At 34.8% G+C, this 17,912-nt stretch overlaps 1 protein-coding gene across 4 annotated transcripts in view; it reads left to right on the top strand.

The window, feature by feature from the left end:
* TCF12 (transcription factor 12) overlaps positions 1-17,912 on the top strand; it is a 395,187-nt gene that overhangs the window by 301,420 nt on the left and 75,855 nt on the right. For all 4 annotated transcript variants that reach the window (XM_063091485.1, XM_063091487.1, XM_063091488.1 and 1 more), the window contains 2 exons: positions 7,012-7,147; positions 12,000-12,052. In XM_063091485.1, the coding sequence (XP_062947555.1) occupies positions 7,012-7,147; positions 12,000-12,052 (189 nt within the window). The remainder of the gene's footprint in view (positions 1-7,011; positions 7,148-11,999; positions 12,053-17,912) is intronic.

Here is a 17,912-nt window from a genome sequence, read left to right as displayed (position 1 = left end):
TTCCAATATAATTAACAAGAGTTCACATTAATAAATGAAGGGGCAAACCCACTACTTTATTCCTCTCCTTTACTTTTTGATCAGTATCACCAACAAGGCTTACAGTGAATAGCCTCTTCAGGTTCACATCTGAGAATCAGAGTATCTTTTACATATATGAAGAGAAGAGAAAACTTACATATGTATGTATCACATAGGCCATTAAAGTTCACTATAAAGAAATGGGAATTTTTGTTTACGGGCTATAGGTTTCTTACGTGTAATTCAAAATGTAATTTTCTGTAGGTTTGATTACAATAATCTAGGCTATATTAGCATTTCAGGGGATAACCTTGATTGATAATTCTTCAGTATTAGATACAGTTTTCGCAGAAGAGGTTCTAGATGACTATAAAAAAAGGATTCTTTCTAAGAATGTGTTAAATGAGTGCTATGTCATTACAGAATACTAATTCTGCCTTGAATAAGACAGCTCAGTAGAATAAAACTGGTTTGCCTAGTTCTGTACCCTCTGGGATATTTGTGTATTCTTTTTGCCTGAGATACCTCCAGGACAAGATCAGTGGTAATCAATAGTGCTTCTCATTTGTTTTAGGCAGGCAGAAAAATCAATAATATAAGGTGGATACCATTTTATTTTAAGAGAAGAAAAATAAAATGCTTTATATGTGTGCTTTGGGGTTACCTAAATATTTAAAGAATCAAATGAAAAATATATGTTGTGTTAGTGGTAGAATATCAAAATGTTAGGCTTTAATAATTTAGCCATTGATTTTTTAGTTGTAATTTTCATTGGTTTCTTGGATATTATTTCATAGATTGTCAAGTCTCTGTGAAGAAAACCTTAAACTTCTTTTGTGATACAGTACTGAACAATTCATTTCAGTTAACAGGATAAAATATGGTACTATGTTCTTAAAAAGAAACAATTTCTCCTATATTTACTTTGCCTAATCATATGGATCATGATACAGATGTAAAAGGGCGAAATGGTTCTTAACAGTGATTAGGACAGCTGAGTGAAGTACAGCCTCTATATCTTTTTTGGCATTAATATTCAGTATGGAACAAGAAGACAGGTCATCTCCTAAGCACATGTCCTGATTTGTCTATTGTGTGAAGAAAGACTTATCAACACCAAAATTGCTAACAAGTAAACTTTTTTTCCTAAAAAATTTGTTCTTTTTCTTCCTTTATTATATGCATCTGTGCAAAAATTGACAGTAATGTATTCTGTGGAAAACTCAGCCTCAGGATTGTAATCCACAAGTTCATTTATAAATCATTCATATTTTTTGAAGTTAACAATCTTATAAATGGTAATTAGGTTCCTGGACTATTGTAGAAGGCTTGCAGTATTGAGGTAACAGCATTCTAATCATACCTTGATTCACATTAGGGTTCCACTGCTTTCTGTCTGTATAACGTATGAAATCTATATAATACTTAATAAGATTGCTGTAAAACTGAGATAATACATTTGAAAATGCACTAATGGATCTTCAATATTGACTCTGATTTTCTCCAACTTTTTATTTTGAAAAATTACAAACCCACAGGAAAGGTGAAAGTGCTTTATAGCACAGCGAATGTCTATATGCCCTTCATCAAGATTCATTAATTAACATTTCACTACATTTGTGTCCTTTTCTTTCACTCAATGTGTGTGTGTATATATATGTTTGTATGCTATAGGTGACTTTATACACACAAATGCACACACTTCTGAATCATTTGAGAATAGTTGACATTTTTCTATTTATTCTTGATCTGGATTGATACAGCTCGAATCTGTCACATCCCTCTTTGGATTTAGTCTCTAATTGTCAACCCAGTCTCCAGGGATCTGTCACTTCTGCCTCTGTTTTCTTGCCTGTTTCCAGCATCCTATCTTACCATAGCCATTGGGAGTTGTAACCCAACCAGCTTGTTTTCAGGGCAGATTAGGTCTCCTGAAACCTCAGGTCACTTACTTAGGACAAAGGGTTTGTTCCCAAGAAACAGAGAATAAAAATGTCATGTACTTTCCTCTTTATCATTTATTTTATTTCATACCTCTACACCTATTTATTATGACTATTATTTGACTTCTTTGAAGAAATAACTCTGGCTAAAATTTACTCATCTGAAAGTTTATCTACCTTTACTTTATTACTGAAGGAGACAGACTTTTCTTCACCATCCTCATTCCTTTGTCCCTCTATTGAAGCATTAGATTAAGAGTCAAAAACATTTTCTAATAAGGGTCAGATATTAAATATTTTAGGCTTGCAGGCTGTTACATTCTTTGTTGCAACACTCAACTCTTCCACTGTAGCCTCAAAACTGCCATAGCCAGTACATAAATGAGTGGATGAGACTGTGTTTCAAGAAAAGTATTTTCAAAAACAGGCCCAGTTTGACCTGCAGGCTATGGTTTGTTGACCCCTAATATAAATTTTTGTCTTATATGCCCGTAAGAATTTGTATGCCAGGGAATGATATAAAGGGCACTGTTAAGAGGCAAATGAATGTTCTTCTCTTATGTATTTGTTTATGTGTGTACAATGACCAGCTTCATATGTGCCTTCCACATGAGAAAATGCAGGTGAAATACAGCAGGTGCCTCAAAACATGATATCAATAAAAGTCATTTTGGCATTGAGCAGGGTACATCCTGCTGAAAGACTAGTGATGTTTAAAGGAAAACTTCAAGGTACATGACCTCTACCCTGAAGCATGTGGTAATAATATGTTCCATCTAATATCCTATGAGCCATATTCTGATCTTGCTATTTAAGGAATGTTGAAAGTGCCTTGGCACGGGCAAGATAAAAGAAAGAAAGAAATGCAAAGCAGATGTGACAATGGAAATTTCAGTATATCCTCTATGGGAGATTTATTGATTCCTAGGTCACATCACCCTCACGCAGATAACATCATCAGGAAATCCATAGATCATAGTTTGTTATATAAATAGAATGCATATACATTTGTTGTTTACTTTTATATTGATCATTTTATCCCTTTTATCATTTCTTCTGGAGATTATTATTTTAAGGGGGACTGTTTCTCATTTAGGTCTCATAATCACATCTTTCTTTCCCAATCTGCTGAACATTTTATTGTTCGGAATTTGTGCAATTAATGCTAACTGATTATATTGATATTATGTAGTCTTTTCATGTGCACGTTATACTGCCTGGTGATTGAAATTCTCTTCTCCCCACTTTTCTTCTTTCTAAAGAAATTTATCAACTCTGTCCAAAGAAGAATTTACCTTTTGAGGAGTCTGAAAAAATTATGTTCTTAATTATGAGTACTTCTGAAAGATGTAATGACTTTTGGCTAGTTTGGTACATTGATTACTTCACATGTGCTCCAGCATTGTTGAATAAGCTTTTAAGAAACTGAAATATAAAATGAAAATGAAAAGACAAAATAGCAAAACTTATGAGATGCAGCAAAAGCCATGATCAGAGGAAATTTATTGTTCTAAATGCCTACATTAAAAAGAAAACAAACTCTCAAATCAGTAACCTAACTTTATACCTTAAGAAACCAGAAAAAGAACAAACTAAACCGAAAGTCAGCAGAAGAAAGGAAGTAATAAAGATTAGAGTAGAAATAAACAAAGTAGAGGATAGAAGAAAATAGAATCAACAATCAACAAAGTCCTAAGTTTTTTGAAAAGATCACCAAATTGACAAGCCATTAGCTAGACTGGCTAAGAAAAAAAGAAAGCAGAGTTAGATTACTAAAATCACAAATGAAAATGGGGGACATTACTACCAACCTTCCAGAAATAAAAAAAGGATTATAACTGTGAACAATTGTATACTAACAAAGTAGACAATCTAGGTGAAATGGACAAATTCCTAGAAATACACACACTACCAAAACTGGCTCAAGAAGAAATAGAAAATCTCAACAGAGCTAAAACAAGTAAAGAGATAGAATCAGTAATAAAAATATTTTCAGTATAAGGAAGTCCAGGACCAAATGGATGCTCTAGTGAATTCTACCAGTCAGTTAAAGAAGAAATAATGCCAGTCCTTCTCAAACACTCCTTAACTCGTTCTGTGAAGCCAGCATTATCTTGATACCAAAGCCAGACAAAGGTATAATGGGAATAAGGAAACTACAGACCAATATTCTTTTTAAATACAGATGTAAAAATCCTCTACAAAATACTAGCAAACTGAATCCTGCAGCATGTTAAAAGGATTATACACCACAACCATGTGGATTTTATCCAAGGAATGCAAGGGTTGTTCAACAAAATGAAAATTGGTCAGTGTAATTCACTACATTAACAGAGAGAAGGACAAACAAACAAACAAACACATGATCATCTCAATTGATGGAGAAAAAGAATCTGACAAAATCCAGCACCCTTTCATGATAAAAACATTTAACAAGCTAGGAATGGAGGGAACTCCCTCAACTTGATAAAGGTCATTTATGAAAAACCCACAGCTGATATCATACTCTATGGTAATAGTGTGAAAGCCTTCCCCCTAAGATCAGGAACAAGATAAGGTCGTCTCCTTTCATATTCAGCATTGTACTGGAAGTTCTAGCCAGGGCAATTAGCCCCCCCCCCACCCCCAAAAGGCATCCAAGTTATAAAAGAAGTAAAACTATCCTCATTTGCAGATGATACAAAAATAGAAAATCCTGAGGAATTCACAATAAAACTATTAGAGCTAAAAAATGAATTTAGTAAAGTTGTAGGATATAAAAGCAACACACAAAAATTAGTTATATTTCCATACACTAGTAATAAACAAACCAAAATTAAAATTAAGAAAACAACTCCATTTACAATAGCACCAAAAGAATAAAATAAATAGGAATAGATGTAAACATGAGGTATAAGACTTGTACACTGGAAACTACAAAGCATTGCCAAAAGAAATTAGAGAAGGCCTAAATAAGTGGAAACACATTTGGTATTCATCAATTGGAAGACAAGAAATTGGAACTCCCTTACTTTGCTGGTAGGAATATAAAATGGTGCAGCTGCTGTGGAAAATAGTTTGGGAATTTCTCAAAAAGTTGAATATAGACTTACCACATGACCAGCAATTCTGCTGCTAGGTATGTACCCAAAAGAATTGAAAACAGGTACACAAACAGATAATTGTACATGAATAGTCACAGCACTATTCACAGAAGTCCAAAGCTGGAAACAACCACAGTGTCTACCAATAGATGAACAGATAAACAAATTGTGCTATATTCTTACAGTGGACTATTATTCAGCCCTAAAAAGGGATGAAGTACTGATACATGCTCCATCATGGATGAACTTCAAAAACGTTATGCTAAGTGAAAGAAGCTAGACACAAAGGTCACATATTGTATGACTCCATTTATATGAAATACCCAGAATAGATAAATCCATAGAGACAGAAAGCAGATTGGTGGTTGCCAGGGGCTGGGATAGGATGGAATGGAGAGTGACTGCTTGATAGGTATAGGGTTTCTTTTTGGGGTGATAAAAATGTTCTGGAAATAGATTAGTGTGGTGATGGTCATATAGTATTATGAATATACTAAATGCCACTGATTGAAAACTTTTAAATGGTTAATTTTATGTTATATGAATTTCATTTCAATTTTTTTAAAAAGGTGAAACATCAAAAAAATCATTTAAATGAGAATTTTTCTTGACTGTAAGAATGGTGGCAGGGACTGGGCTACTATGGCTACTGTTTCACAAGTTCTGCTACTTCTTTCTGACCAGAGCTGTGTTTTATTTCTCAGCCCTCAGTGGCTAAAAGGACACCTAATAAGAGTAGAGTGATGGCAGTAAGGGGTATTAAATGTATGGTAAGAGCATAGTAAATGTACTAGAGGAATCACAGCTCTTTTCACTTGAGGGCATCCTCTCAAGTGTATTCAACACCCTTTTCCTTTCAGATCTTTCCTTCCATCTTTCAGGTCTCTATGATCCCTTTTCATTTCAGCTTCTAGAAATCTCGAAGCCGAATTCTGCCAAACTAACCTCATTGCTTTATGTTAGAGTCACTGGGTTAGTAGGTTAGGGCTGGTGAATCTCTGGATGTCAGTGAAGCACTTGACAAAGTCTCATGATGTTAGTGTAGCATACCTCAAGGTTCTCTCTTCAGCCTTGTCATCCTGATGCGTTTCTTTAATCACATTTTTAATGTCTAGACATTAGAAAGGCTAGAAAATACATTGGTTGACAGACTCAAAAATGGAAAAAGATAGGAATGGGTGATCATTATGGACCAAATATAACAAGAATTTTATCAGAAATAAATGTTAAATCTTGTACTTGGGACCAAAAAGCACAGACTGAACAAGTACAGCATTGGAGGGACATGACTTAACGGCAGCACGTACAACAAAACGAAGAGCCACAGGATACGATTCTTCTTAACCTCTCAATATAAGCTAACACAAATGGGTTGTTTAAATGTGGTGCTGAAAACTACGCCATGCTGTCAAGCCACATCTGGAGCGTTGTCCTCATTTTACCAGAAACTGACAAACTGAAAATAAATCCAGGGGAAATTGTCAGGGTTGTTGAGGAGGACACTGAAATCCATGTCATGAGACACAAGTGAAGAACACAGGAGTAGCTAGTCTTAAAAATATTGGCAATCTTCAAAAAATGAAAGCTATTTTAAAAAGAAAAGGAAAAAAACAGAATCTCGACTGCCTTGTGTGGTCATGAAAGTGTTCAAACAATGAGTGGAGGACCATTTATCAAAAATATTCTTGATAATTGAAGGGTCAGACCACAGTCACGAAAGTGTCTTTCAACCTAAGTTCATATGGATCTACATAATTACTAAAAGCAGGCAATGTGAGGATGGGGGAAAAAAAGAGAAAATATAGGCTGAAACCAGTGGTTTCATTGGATTCAAAAAGTACTTATTGGGTGCTTCCTACTATGTTCAAGGCATTGATGAAAGTATTGTTTCAGAATTGATGAAATTTTAGGTTTGGGTCATTATCAACTGGAAGATAACTTGCATCCTTTGCCTTGTTTAATAGTCTAGTCTCCTGAGACAAGATCTAGGGCTTGGGAGCCCAGCACAGCTGTCTTCTTCAGGAAAACCTGGGACACCATACTATTCATTCTCTGCCACAAGTTCCAGAAGAAGACCACTCCATGACTCTGCAGCACTTGGTGAGTATGTTACACACAACAAATTCCGTCCCACAAATGGTTCTTTCTTTCTTTTTTTCTCCCTCAGTCTGTACTTTGGGCTGTGCTTTTAATTATAAGACACTCGTTGAACTTGTTAAGACAAGCGAACAGATATGATGTTGAATGAGGCGGGTGAGGGAGGCAGGAGGGAGGATTTGGTAAAGGGACATGAAAATCAACTACTTCGTATATTGACAAAATAAAATTAAATTAAAAAAGAAGAAATTTGGTTTCTTGGTATCATGTTGATATCGGCTTATTTGCATAAAAATAATATATATCTAATAGATATTTAATGAAATTATCAGAATTCTTACTTTTACAGATATGTAAGTTTTCTCTATTAAAGGTTTGGCCATGAGTAATTTTGGATAACTGTTTAATTTCTAAGCCATAACTTTAACAACTTCCGAACAACCAATTTAGTACTCTGTTTGGTCCTCAATGTGAAGAACAAAATAGTGATAAACAGGACTTAACCACCTTTTCTTCTCATAAGTAAAATTTCATGTTCTGATATTTATACCTTATTTTTGACTAAAACTGATATAATACTGAACAGTTTACAAAATGGTTTAATATACATTATCATCTCTTCAATACTACAGCCCTGCCAGTCAGTGGATATGATCCTAGATTTACATAAAAACCTGAAACTCAAAAGATAACACATTCATATTATTACTAGGTAGTTTACCCAGGAAAAAATTTAAGATTTTCTCACTCCAAGTCCAGTGTTCTTTGCATATTAACTGCTTCTACTCCTCACTTTTTAAAAGTTGAAGTAAAATTAACATAACACAAAATTAACCATATTAAGGTGTACAATTGAGTGGCATACAGTACAATCACAGTGCTGTGCAGCTATCTCCCCTATCTAGTTCTAAAACATCACTTCAAAAGGAAACCCTGTACGTATTAAGCACTCAACCCCTATTTTTTATAGATTCCCTTTTTTATGTCTTATACATAGCCTAACCAGGCCTGTCTGTGGTTGCTTATAGCAAGCAAGCTTCAGGTATTCTCAGATGCCTTAGCCAATCTGTGTTTAAATGTCAGAATTTTTGGTGATTGCTACCAAAAATTTTTTATACAAGAAAATTAAAGTTGTAAAGCATGTTTATATTAAAGTAGACCAGTTTCTAAAATGAATATAGTCCACCGAAAGAAAGTATGTCATAGTTATTCATTGCACATATATTTGTTGACCGCCTCCACTTTATATATCTGCCTTCTGTTAAACCTACCTTTTGATAAAATATTTCTAGTCTCTGGGTCTAGGGTATGCGTGAGGGTGTAAAAGGGCACAATGATGGATCATCACATTTCACATAGAGAATTCTGATTACATGGGCCCACTTCTTAGTAGGATGGATGATTTAGTACTTGTACTGTTAGAGTCAGTCCAGATAATTTAGACCAGTATACTTTTCATTATTAAAGAAGTGATAAATCGTAAAATGCATTTCTTGATCTCCACTCTTGATTTCTACCTAATGAATTAGTCAAAGTAGGAACATTCATTTCAATCTAGATGTGTAAGTGTCACTCTAAAAAATATCTTGTTAGTATTCTACATGAGTACATACAAAGACAAAAAGCACTCATCCAGACCAATATACTATTACTGAAAGTTTGGGGCAGGGTGGGGATTAACTATTGGAATAACTAGGAAAGAGGGGGGTAGACTTAAAATTCAAGTTTTCTATAAATCTTATATCTTCTTTATTTTCATTTCGTTTATGATGATAGATACTGTTGATTGTCTCCTCCCTGACAGGTACAGTGCTATATACACTTTGTCTTACAAAAACTCTATTAAGTTGTAATGTTAACTTCATGTTGCAAATAAGGAACCAGACCCAGAGAAGCTAAGTAACTTGGCCAAGGCTGAGTGGAAATATCATCATTCTTTTACTGTCCAGGGAGGCCCCCCTATCTTCTGTGTAAATACCATGTAGTGTATTATTATTACATTCTTCATTGTTATTTCTCAGTCTTAGCCACTCATTTTTAGCATGGCAGTTATTGATAAGATCTGAGTTTAAAAGGATGTCAGAGAATGTCTGCCCAACCTCAGCATCTTCTCAAACTACTTAGATGCTTTAGGAAATATAATTCTGTACAACAGTATCTAATTATCCAATTTATATAAACATTTTAATATAAACCAAATAGTAATGGCTAAAATTTATTAGGTATCATGCTCTGTTAGGCACTGCCCTGAGCACTGTTCATGTATTCATATATGTTAATATTTGAAATACACAAAAAGAGGTACTATCCCTTTTTCATGTGAGGTAGTTTCATGTGAGGTAACTGAAGCTCAAAGAGGTTAAGTAACCTGCCCTGGTTCACACAGCTGCTATATGATGCAGCTGAAATTTGAATCCAGCCAGCTTACTCTTATTACATTTTTTAGCCTCCCAAAAGTGAAACGTGAATCCCAGGCTCATGATTTTAAATCAGATATGTTGTATGTAATTGTATGTAGTGGTAGCTAATGATGAGATACGAAAGAAAATTTTCTATTCACGTGGCAGGGAAAAACTGGCCTAAACTAAGAAGTGACATCTACTAGTAACAACCCCAGAATAGAGTGATAGGCCCCAAACTGATAGGAGCAGTTAATTCAGTTGACACTCTCAGTATAGGTTGAGCATCCCTCGTCTAAAACTCCAAAATGCTCCAAAATTCGGAACTTTTGGGGAGCCCACATGACACTCAAAGGAAATGCTCATTGGAGCATTTTGGATTTTCAGATTAGAGATGCTCAACCAGTATGTATATTCTGCAAATATTCCAAAATCCGAAAATATCCAAAACACTTTGGTCCCAAGCATTTCGGATAAGGGATATCCAACCCATATAAAGAGATAAAGAGTGTGACTTTGGTTCAAGGGATGCTGTATTGTTTGCGAGGACTTGGGCTCTAGAAAAAAGGCTCACAAAGAACAAAAATTTTTCCTTTAAGTTTTACAAATACAGAGTGTGCCAGATGTTGTTTATCTTTGGCACTTCTGTTTTAAGGAAGTATAGACTGCCTCTTGCGATAAGGGCATAGATGCTAATGAATGATTTTTCTCCTTTCTGTTGTGTAAAATTTTTTCACATGCTACTTATAAAGTTGTTTTTTTTAGCTTTGCAGCCTCCTGGGATATTCTCTGTAGAGAATTCCCAGCCCAAATTTAAATGGGTTTCATTCTTTGTTAAACTGTATGCTTTATTGTGTGGTATCATTTATGGCCCAAGAAAATACTGTGCTTGTTTAACTCTCATTTTCGCAGTTTTCAAAATATTATACTTTACATCAGCCTTCTCATGTATTCTCGCTTCTTAATAGCAAACCCCTCTGAAAATCCTGAATTTGGTTCATTATTTGTATAAGGCTGGAAAGCTCTGCTTATCACTCTATTTTACAACAAAGATGGATAAGTTTTAAATTTTGCAGATAAGTAAAATTAAAATACCAAGTGAAGCCAGTTAGCGTATGAAAATACTCATGTTTTCATTTATATTGACAAATTATATCTTAGAATGAAATATACTGGAAATAAATATAAACATTCAAGGACAAATTACAATAATTAGTGCTGATGTTGCAGTTTTAACCACACATTATTAAAAGAGCTGTTCTTAACTCAGATGACATTGTATATGTCAATACCCATATTTAATACTAGTTGAGAATCTCTAATCCAAAAATCCAAAATTTGAAATGCTCCAAAATCCAAGATTTCTTGAGCACCAATATGATGCTCAAAGGAAATGAACACTGGAGCATTTTGGATTTGGATTTTCGGATTGGGGTGCTCAAACCAGTATGCATAGTCATCTCTAGGTATCCGTGAGGAATTGGTTCCAGGACCCACCTTGAATACCAAAATAATCCAGGGATGCTCAAATCCCTAATATAAAGTGGCACTGTATTTGCATATGATCTATGCGCAACCTCTTGTATACTTAATCATATCTGTTACTTCTAATACCTAGTACCATGTAAATGTTATGTAAAAAGTTGTTATACTGTACTATTTAGGGAATAATGACAAGCAGAAAAGGTTTGTACATGTTCAGTACAGACGCAATGTTTTTAGAATATTTTCAATCTGTAGTTGGTTAAATCCACAAGTGAGGAACCCACATATACAGAGGGCCAACTATATTCTATAAACATTCCAAAATCCCCCCAAAAATTCAAAGTCTGAAACACTTCTGGTCTCAAGCATTTCAGATAGGTGATACTTATCCTATAGTTATGTAGTATATCTTGACGTTAGTATAATCTTAATTTTTTATTCCTTAAATTTTATTTCTAATATTTAACATAATAAATTGTAGCATAGCATTCATTTTTAGTTTTTTAAATATGCCTTTAAGCCTAATTTTCAATGTGATGCAGACAGTAAATTTGTGTCTCTGTTAAGGAGTCATATTTTTAACATGACCTGTTGCACAAAGTGCCCCTCTGCAAATAAAACTGAGATAATGATGTAAATAAAATGCCTAGTATCCCACCTGGCACATAATAGGTTCCTAGAAAATGTTAATTCCCTTCCCCCACACATGTTTACTGGTTTGTTTTCTTTCTTGTTTTGTTTCCTCTACTGTTATATTTCCAAACTTATGGGATATATATTTCAGAATGTGTCACTTTATTAGGAGAACTTGTTTTGCATTGGAACCGTTAAGAGGAATGAGGCCGCCTGCTTACTCCCAAATATTGGGAAAAAAGAAAATCAGTAGGGGAAAAATTATTTGCTGTTCATTTGAAGTCTGATTTTTTTCCTAATATAATATTCTGATGAAATATATTATTTTCCATGTGCAGATCCTTTGCAAGCAAAGAAAGTCAGAAAGGTGCCTCCTGGTTTGCCTTCTTCTGTAAGTACCCATCTTTTTTGACTTGGTAGTTAGCAAGCTGATTTCAAGTATCCAATTTTTCCTTGCTAGAAGGGTAACTTTGATTAGTGCCAATGGCATACTTTACATAGTAACTGTTCACTGCTTAATGAAATCATTGATTGAGATAAATCCACATTTAATGTTTGGTTTTTAGTTTTCTCTGCAGTGATTTGTATCTTACTCATATGCTTTTATTCCATGTCCCTGTCATTTGAATTCCCCTCTTGGGAAGAGGACTAGGCCAGTAGCTGTCAAAGATGATCTCCTATACAGGTCTTTTGATGTTTAATTAGTCATTATGTTGCTGAACAGGAGGACAGACAGAGATTAATAGCCGAGAATCTTAGAAATTTACATTTGTAATAATCCCAATGGAGCTAAAGACATTAAGATTCGGAGGACATGTTTGGCTCAGCTTGCCTCAGTAGGACTGAGGTTATTAATATGCATAAATCACCAAGTCAGATGTTCATTGTGAAGCCCTTGTGGATTTTAAAGCCTTCATTAAGCCTTTCCTAACTTGAGCCTAGCATCAGGAAAGCTTTCAAGCAACTAGTTTGTTGATCCCTCTTTGCTCAAAAAGGTATCCTTTGAGAATAAAGGGCTTTGATGAAGGAGGTTGGAAAGGTTTGGTGGAACAATCATTAATGGCCATGATAATCTAATACTGTAGGGGTGTTTGTGCTATTAAAGATACTTTATTCTTTAAAGGAGTAAAAGTATTTGTCAATGATCTTACATCATAAATCCACCTACAATTTAAAAATCCCTGGTGCAAAGAGGGAAAAGTTCTTATTCTCCCTTGTGCAAGGAAGGAAGATTTTTTTTTCCTTGTCCCTTTGCTTAGAACGAATGAGGAGTGAGGCTGCTGGATTTAGGCCCCATGCCTTGTAGGGTACATCCCTTTGTTGTGTAAATGGATGTTGGGCTTTTATTTGGCAGTACTTAACACATGGGCGCAGGTGCTGCTGGATGAGTCACAGCTCGTCGAAGTATAGACTGAATGGAATATCTGGCTTGGGAAGTAGTAATCTAGAAGGAGCAACATGGGTCTGAGCTTTTTATTTTTTATTAAGGCTAAAGTAGAGATATCATCGTTTTGGTCGTTTGCCTTCCTTCTTTACTGTGTTCTTCCCCTGCCTTCTCTTCTGTGTGATACATGAAAAGTCGAATTAGAAATCCTCTTTGAAACTCAGTTCCAGATGGATCTGAGTTTTATACAGCCTAAGGCAGCTGTGCTCTGAACCTGCAGCCTACCTGGAAGGTTGGATTGCAGCTGCAGGCATTCTTAAAAGCTTTTGCTTGCATAAGCAGTTGGGCCCACTAGAGGCTGAATAGCTGCTTGATAAACAAAATGAACACAATGCCTCAAATCATTATTCCTGAAGACAGGAATTTTTTTTCAGCAGCAGCTAAAAATAGTTGAGCAATTTACATTTTAACAGTTGTATGCTATGCAGGGGTAGGTGGTTCAACAGTATAACAGATTTCTGTTAGATTAACAGAAATCATATTAAAACTGACAGAACTGCTAAAACATGTAACAGTGCAATTTTCTTGTAATTTATTACTATTCTGTGAGAGTAATAAAAGTTAAATTACATATTAATATTTAGTAAAACTACACAGGTTAAAAAAAGTAAATGAAAAATTCATTTTATTTCTTCTTGACATTAATTTTAAGAAACAATACGTATTCAGTGTTTCATAGCTCTTTCATTTTTAAAACAGAAGGGCAAAATGGACAGAACAGGCTAGAAAGAGAATAGACACTGGGGGTCACCAATGTTCCTTACATTCCCAATCATAACAGCATTCACTACTTGGAGATAGTTCTCCGTATTGTCTCAGGCCTCTGGGATAAGCCATAGAGAAGGGAAAGCCACTGAATTCTGATGAAACTTTGATTTCTTTGAGAACCATTAGGAAATTTCTCAAGCCAAGCCTGCTTATGTATCGTATTTTACTAGCTGCCTTAGTACCCATTGAATGTTATTAAGAACATATAAATAATAAATTATTCTTAATTAATTGAAAGTATATTTAATATTAAATGCTATGTTGAAATCTCACGATTTTTAAAAAAGAAAAATAAAAAACTGTAAAAACAGATCCTTTGATAAATAATGGCAAAATAACTTCTGAGAACATGTATGATTATACTATTTACCTTCTCAGTATCTAAAACAAATGGGAATTTCAAGTTGTGGTTTTCTATTTGAATGTTTTTATTGAAAAATATGCAATTTATAGGCATTTGACTTGTGAATTGTAAAAAAAAAAAGGTGGGGTCATAAAAGTTAAAATGGACTATGTGTATTTTATTTCATGATAGTTTGAATATCATACTTCCCAAACCAAACTAAACATTTGACAGTAACATTCAGATTTCAGTAGTTTGCTGCTTGTCCAATCTATCTTTAATTATCTGTAAAATATATTTTACCTTTACTAAAGAAACACCAAAAGAACTAGGTTAGTATCGTACTGCTAATAGTGCTACAAAAACCAATAGGCAGGGTTACTTAACGTGCAAAGTACTGGTAATCTATATAATTTGACCATAGAGAATTGGTTAGAGCCCCCCCCCATAAGCCATGATATATATTTAGGTATCATAAGTACAAACCTTAGTTTCTCTTTTCCCCTCTGCAGAACAGCAGAATGATAACTTCTCTTTGTGGATGAAGGTCCAGTTAGGATGTTGAACATCATTAGAGCAGTATGGTCAGTAAGGTTAAAGGAATGGTTTACCCAAATCTGCACAGCTCAGTTACTGATTGGTTATATGACCTTAGACTAGTTAGTTAGCCCTTAAAAAGTTTGGGGCGGGAAATATGAAGTTCCTTTCAGGTCTAAAATGCTATGCACTTATGATTTTTAAATTGATATGCTTAATACATAACCAAAAAGCATGTTGAGCAAAGTTGTCTTCCTCCTGATGAAGAAATGGCATTTTTAAGCACAAGAAGTTTTTCAGTTCTCTAAACAGGTTGAAATATTGGACAGAGTGGATTTTTGTCTCAACAACAGTAGAGCAATGCTTAGACATTCAGAATTCAGACATACAAACGCCATAATTGCTTTCAGGGAACTCATCTGGTATGAGAAACACGCATGCAATGAATTAATCATTTGGCAGTAAGGCAAGTAAAGAAGTGTACGAAATGCTCTGGTAACATAGGGTAGGTAGAACCAACCATGCCTTGGGAAGTACTAATGGCTTTAGGAGGAGCTGATATTTAAGCTGTGTCTGGAAAGATGAGTAGCAGTCCATTTGTTAGAGAAGGGGAGAATGGACCAGACAGGTAAAATGTATGGAGATGTGAAAAAACAAACACGTGTTCAGGACACATCTAGAAGAATAGCAGTACAGCATTACTAGATTCTGTACCGGATGCAACATTTGTAATTTTCCTATAGCAGACCCTCCCTCCCACCCTTGAGGATGATGCGGGCAGGGGATATATAAGACCAGTCCAGATATGAAAAGGGATAAACTGTCACAGCAATCTACCCTGGATGAAGGGCTCATGTATCCTAGCAAGTACATAATAGAAGGCCTTTGTAATTGTTAAGGTTATCTGGGAGTTTACAAAGGCATGGATGGTACTTTGACTTTGCAGGGTGTTTTCCTTGCCTCATAGGGTTCCTGAACCTCCCCTACCCTTGTCTAACCACTAGCTATAGTCTTTGTTCTTTACATGTATACCAGCTGTTTTTCATCTATATCAGATTTTTACTAAGATATAAAGTTTAAGGGAATTTTGAAGCACTAGGTGGAGATTGGGGGCAGTTTTTTTTTTTTTTTTTTCCTCCTCCAGTAATTTGTGGGGGAGAAAATGGAAACATTTGCAGTATATTTGTTAGCATCCTTTATAGCCTCAATATCACTCTGTTAGAGGTATAGGACCTTAATGCATGAGGAACTGTGTTAACCATTACCTGTGTCATTTTAATCTTTGCCACACAACTCTATAACATAACTAATATCCTATACTTTCAAATGAGGAATTTGAGTTTCAGAGACATAAGTAACTTGCCCCAAATCACACATAAGGGCAAGTTTACAGTCTAATTTGATATCAAAGACCATTTTCTCTTTGAGTGTTAAATCACATTATATGTCTTGGTTTACTCATAAAATATCTTGTTTAGTATATTAAATTTAAAACATGGTTTATTCTGTCAATTATTCTTCTACTGATCAAATTTATTTTTAGTTGGCTTGGTTGTTTAAGGACCCACCACCATCTGAAAGGGTGATGTAGTAGTAGAAAACACAGACTTCCCAGTCAGGCACATTAATGGGTTTTATTTAGTCTTGCCTCAGCTTCCTTTTATTTTATAACCTTGGAGATGTTGCTTTTGAGTCTCAGACCCTCAAGTTTCTATTTGTAAAAGGAGGTGATAATGCCTATCTTAAATGTTATTGTGAGGTTATTATGTACCTAACATGTACCTAGTGCATCACAGTTACTCAGTAAACGTTCCTTTATTTTATCTAGTTTCTACCACTACAGCACAAACTTTAAAGAACCTTAGCATTTCATTTTTACCAAATTTTGTTGAAAAGCAAGGAAAAGTTTAAACATAAGAAAGAATAAATATTATAGTAAAAGAAAATTATTATGTTACTCACACTTGTATATGCTTGGCACACAGGGAGTTCATGGTAAATTGTATTTTCTCTTGTTGTAGAGAAAGCATTAATTTGCAGAAAAGGAACCTATAAAAGGAGGAAAAACTTCTTGAATCAAATTCTGCTGCCTAGGGGGCTGAGCCTGTGGCGCACTCAGTAGCGTGCTGCGCTAGCAGCGCGGCGACGCTCCTGCCGCGGGTTCGGATCCTATATAGGAATGACCGGTGCACTCCCAGCCGGTCACGGAAAAAAAAAAAAAAAAAAATTCTGCTGCCTAGAATTCATTTTTATTATTTTTGTTTTCTGAACTCTCGGGAGTCTATGCTTTTGCCCCCACCTTTATTTTTATCATTGATTGAACATCTTTATGGATCCATTGAAGCATTTCTTAGATTTGTTTGTTCTTTTTTATTTCCTAACTTGGTGTTAGTATGTATTTCCAAAATAGATCATTTTTCTAATATGCTGCAGAAGATGCAGAATTCTGAAGTAAAAAGCAAGATTTTATTTATCACAAGAAGTCTTTCTCAGAACATATTTGATAAATTTCAGAATGCCTTCCTAGACTCAAATGCCTAAAGCTGTGTTCTTTCTTAATAGCATCTGAAAACATCTTTTCAACATCAAATCTTAACTCTTCATCAAAATGGCATATCTTATTAGTTTTGAATATAACTGGTTTGTGGTCCCATATATGACTGATGACAGTTATTTGTTTCATAATCAAATGTCATGCTATCTTTTGTCCTCTGTTTCAAAATGTCTATATCTTCCCATAAAAGCTGTTGCTATAATTTTTTGGTTAAAGTGTATTTTACCACCCCACCCCATCAAGAAAAAGATGTTTTCTAGTGTACCCCTCACCCCCAACCACTTCCTAAAGAACTTCTGTTTCTAAAGTGAGTCAAAGCATCTTATACTGTATTTTTTCTTGCTTTGATGCAGACAGGTACAGAGTTCAGTGGCTTTTGAATTGGTAATTGACTATAGTTTAGAAATTGATGCCTTCCCTTCTCCCAAAATTTTTATAGAATTTCATTTTGTTGGGAATGGCTTTTTAAAAAATTAATGTGACTTTGAGTCGTTTGTAGTATTAAATTTAAAAATTTATGGATACCCCTTGAGATAACTGTAGATATCCTGAAATGTTTCCAAACTGCAACTGATAGACTGTGTCTAATAGTCTAGCATTTTAAT

The sequence above is a fragment of the Cynocephalus volans genome, chromosome 3, assembly GCF_027409185.1.
Source record: "Cynocephalus volans isolate mCynVol1 chromosome 3, mCynVol1.pri, whole genome shotgun sequence".
NCBI lineage: Eukaryota > Metazoa > Chordata > Mammalia > Dermoptera > Cynocephalidae > Cynocephalus > Cynocephalus volans.
The sequence above is the reverse complement of the archived record's forward strand: the minus strand, read 5'-3'. Positions and strand labels throughout refer to the sequence as shown.